This window comes from Penaeus monodon, chromosome 13, assembly GCF_015228065.2.
Source record: "Penaeus monodon isolate SGIC_2016 chromosome 13, NSTDA_Pmon_1, whole genome shotgun sequence".
In the NCBI taxonomy this organism is placed as follows: domain Eukaryota; kingdom Metazoa; phylum Arthropoda; class Malacostraca; order Decapoda; family Penaeidae; genus Penaeus; species Penaeus monodon.
Genome location: NC_051398.1, coordinates 34,532,291 through 34,534,790, shown reverse-complemented (window position 1 = coordinate 34,534,790; position 2,500 = coordinate 34,532,291). Strand labels below are relative to the sequence as shown.

General features: G+C 42.7%; 1 protein-coding gene across 1 annotated transcript in view; it reads right to left on the bottom strand.

Moving 5' to 3' along the window:
• Nucleotides 1-2,500, bottom strand: part of LOC119580254 — a 47,424-nt gene that overhangs the window by 7,241 nt on the left and 37,683 nt on the right. Inside the window, exon 2 of the mRNA XM_037928297.1 lies at nt 1-202. This exon is cut by the window's left edge and continues 39 nt beyond it. Coding sequence (XP_037784225.1) covers nt 1-202 — 202 coding nt within the window. The remainder of the gene's footprint in view (nt 203-2,500) is intronic.

The following is a 2,500-nucleotide window of genomic DNA, read 5'->3' as shown; positions in this document are numbered from 1 at the left end:
GGCACGCAACATCTCGCGCCGCCCTGGCTCTCCTCCTCCTGATCCTCCTCGCCCTCGCCGTTGTAGCAGCAGGCGGTGTGGTTGAGCGGGTCGTGGGGTCCTGGGCATCTCATGAGCACCGGCGTACTGATGCTGATGCCCGAGCTCTCGTTGGCGCCCGTGCTGTTGACCTGGCACACCGAGGACTCGCGGACGGCGCCATCTGGGGGAGGGAGTCGGCGTGAGTGAAGGATGGCCGCCTGGCGTGGGGACAGTTCACGTTGATGGTGGTAAGCGAGGATATTGGGGAAAATAAGAAAGATAGAGAGAGAGAGAGAAAGAGAGAGATAGAGAGAGAGAGAGAGAGAGAGAGAGAGAGAGAGAGAGAGAGAGAGAGAGAGAGAGAGAGAGAGAGAGAGAGAGAGAGAGAGAGAGAGAGAGAGAGAGAGAGAGACAGACAGACAGACAGACAGACAGACAGACAGACAGACAGGCAGACAGAGACAGAGAGAGAGAAGAAGGGAAAGGAAAGGAGAGAGAAAGGGAGAGAGGGAGGGACAGAAAGAGTGAGAGTGAAGTAGAGAGAAGAGAGAGAGAGAGAGAAGAGAGAGAGAGAGAGAGAGAAGAGAGAGAGAGAGAGAGCGAGGAGGAGAGAGGAAGAGAGGAGAGAGGAGAGAGGAGGGAGGAGAGGGAGGGAGGGAGGGAGGGAGGGAGGGAGGGAGAGGGGGAGGGAGAGGGGAGGGGGGAGGGAGGGAGAGGGAGAGGGGGAGGGAGAGAGGAGAGAGAGAGAGAGAGAGTGTGAGAGAGATAGAGAGTGAGAGGAGAGAGAGAGAGAGAGAGAGAGAGAGAGAGAGAGAGAGAGAGAGAGAGAAAGAGACAGAGAGAGAGAAGAAGGGAAAGGAAAGGAGGGAGAGGGAGAGGGAGAGGTAGGAAGAAGGAGAGAGAGAGAGAGAGAGAGAGAGAGAGAGAGAGAGAGAGAGAGAGAGAGAGAGAGAGAGAGAGAGAGAGAGAGAGAGAGAGAGAGAGATAGAGAGAGAGAGATTGAGAAAGAGAAAGAAATATATATAAGAAAAATGAATATATGCACAAAAATGACAGACGCCTCCTGACAAAGACTGATCACAGGCAAAACGTCAAGGAAGAAGATAATTATAGAGTTCCTGTTCGCCAGACGGGAGAGGCTATAAAATCAGAGGCTTAAAGAAACACTGATTATACACCTGAAAAAAGAAGGAAAAACATAAAACGCAACAAGAAGAATTACAAGACCCCGGAGGGACGATAATCACAAAGGACAAGGATATGCAAACCATAATTGAAAATATCGTTTTCATAACACACGTAAAATATCATCGCAATATAACCGACACACAAACATTAATAATGAGCCAGATCCAAACCTTTTTCAAATCTGATAAAGCGTTTTTTTCGTTGTTGTTGTTTTATTTTTTATTTATTTATTTATTTTTATTGCAGTAACAAACTTTGAGTCTCTCATTATCTGCACCCTCGGCTTTGTCAATATCGCAACACCCCGTCATCAAAGTTTGTAGTCGACACTTCACTCGACCCCAATTTTCTCATTACTACGATATTTCTCTTCTTTTTTATAGGCCAGAATAAATCTTATATCAAATAATGTAATTCAGTTTCCGTTCCTTCTATTTTCTCCTCGGTCCTATTATTTTCCGTTATTCCTTGTCATTATGGAGTCAGCAAAAGGAGTCTGATTTCCAAGCTGGGATTTATATCGAAACACAATACTACAAACAACTGTGTTCCTGTTAACTGAAAATCTACATATAAGCTGTCCACATGCTATGGGTGAAAATATGTATGGATGTACTGTATGTTTTTATTGCCAACACCCATTTGAATTCTCGGATAGCAAATAGTTTTACGTTATATTTTGTCTGTCCGAACCGTATTTTAAAATCCTCTGATGATAAAATCAAAACTACGATCAGAAAAGTGCAATAACTACCAAAGAGTAATTTCATTTGGCATTTTTTTCAAATACAATTGTCCAGCAAAAACTTGCTGTACGTGCGTAAACTGCCTGCACTTTTTCATATATATATATATATATATATATATATATATATATATATATACATATATATATATATATATATATATATATATATATATATATATACATATCACACACACACACACACACACACACACAGACAACACACACACACACACACACACACACACACACACACACACACACACACACACACACACACACACACACACACACACACACACACACACACACACACACACACATAAGTACAATATCCCTTTTGTTAACCATCAGATCTGTAAACTCCTGCAAGATTAGTGCAGTAATCAGCTTATACTATGAATATAATAAATATTCAGTGATATCATGTTCTTCATAATAACGCTGATTAATTGTCAGGTAAGATTAAACTGAGACGGTACTGTAAATTCCCTAGATTAATTATGCAGAGATTCAGCGTTGCGCCGAAGATTTAAAAAAATAGAT